Source organism: Nanorana parkeri, unplaced genomic scaffold (assembly GCF_000935625.1).
Source record: "Nanorana parkeri isolate BGI_ZX_2015 unplaced genomic scaffold, ASM93562v1 scaffold347, whole genome shotgun sequence".
Lineage (NCBI taxonomy): Eukaryota > Metazoa > Chordata > Amphibia > Anura > Dicroglossidae > Nanorana > Nanorana parkeri.
Window position 1 is genome coordinate 658204 of NW_017306615.1, and position 504 is coordinate 658707.

The 504-nt window shown below is 53.8% G+C and overlaps 1 protein-coding gene across 1 annotated transcript in view; it reads left to right on the forward strand.

Moving 5' to 3' along the window:
- Positions 1–329: 329 nt before the first annotated feature.
- CLCN7 (chloride voltage-gated channel 7) overlaps positions 330–504 on the forward strand; it is a 58337-nt gene continuing 58162 nt past the window's right edge. The window contains exon 1 of the mRNA XM_018558608.1: positions 330–498. Coding sequence (XP_018414110.1) covers positions 435–498 — 64 coding nt within the window. The 5' untranslated portion in view covers positions 330–434. The remainder of the gene's footprint in view (positions 499–504) is intronic.

The following is a 504-nucleotide window of genomic DNA, read 5'->3' on the forward strand; positions in this document are numbered from 1 at the left end:
CTTTATTGAAAAAAACTGAAGGTAAAAGCTGATTGGTTGCTATGGGCAACTGCCCCAGAATAATAAATTCCCCTCTTATCTCTGTGTAAGGAGTCTCTCACACACAGAGCTGGGGGTGGAAGATGGCATGTGGAAGTCTTTAAACTGTAACCTATTAAATTCTTCCTTTCATTATTTCTGGCCAATGAACAACGGATCCCTGACGGGTTGCTATGGGTAACATCCACACGTGCTCTCCTGAATAGTGAGGGAAGCCGCTCTCACGTTGCCACATTGCCGCTAGGACTACATCTCCCGTCATGCAGCGGGATGACACGTCCTGGCGTGGACCCAGGGGCAGTCCGTAGTTGGCTGGTCACGTGATTCGGGGATCTCTCAGACCTGAGGTTGTCACGTGCCCAAACACTGGCCGGCGGAGACACAGCGGGAGAGACATGGCCAACGTGGCCACCAGAGAGTCCTGGTCCGGCCGGCCCGAAGAAGAGGCAGCGGCGGCAGCTGCAG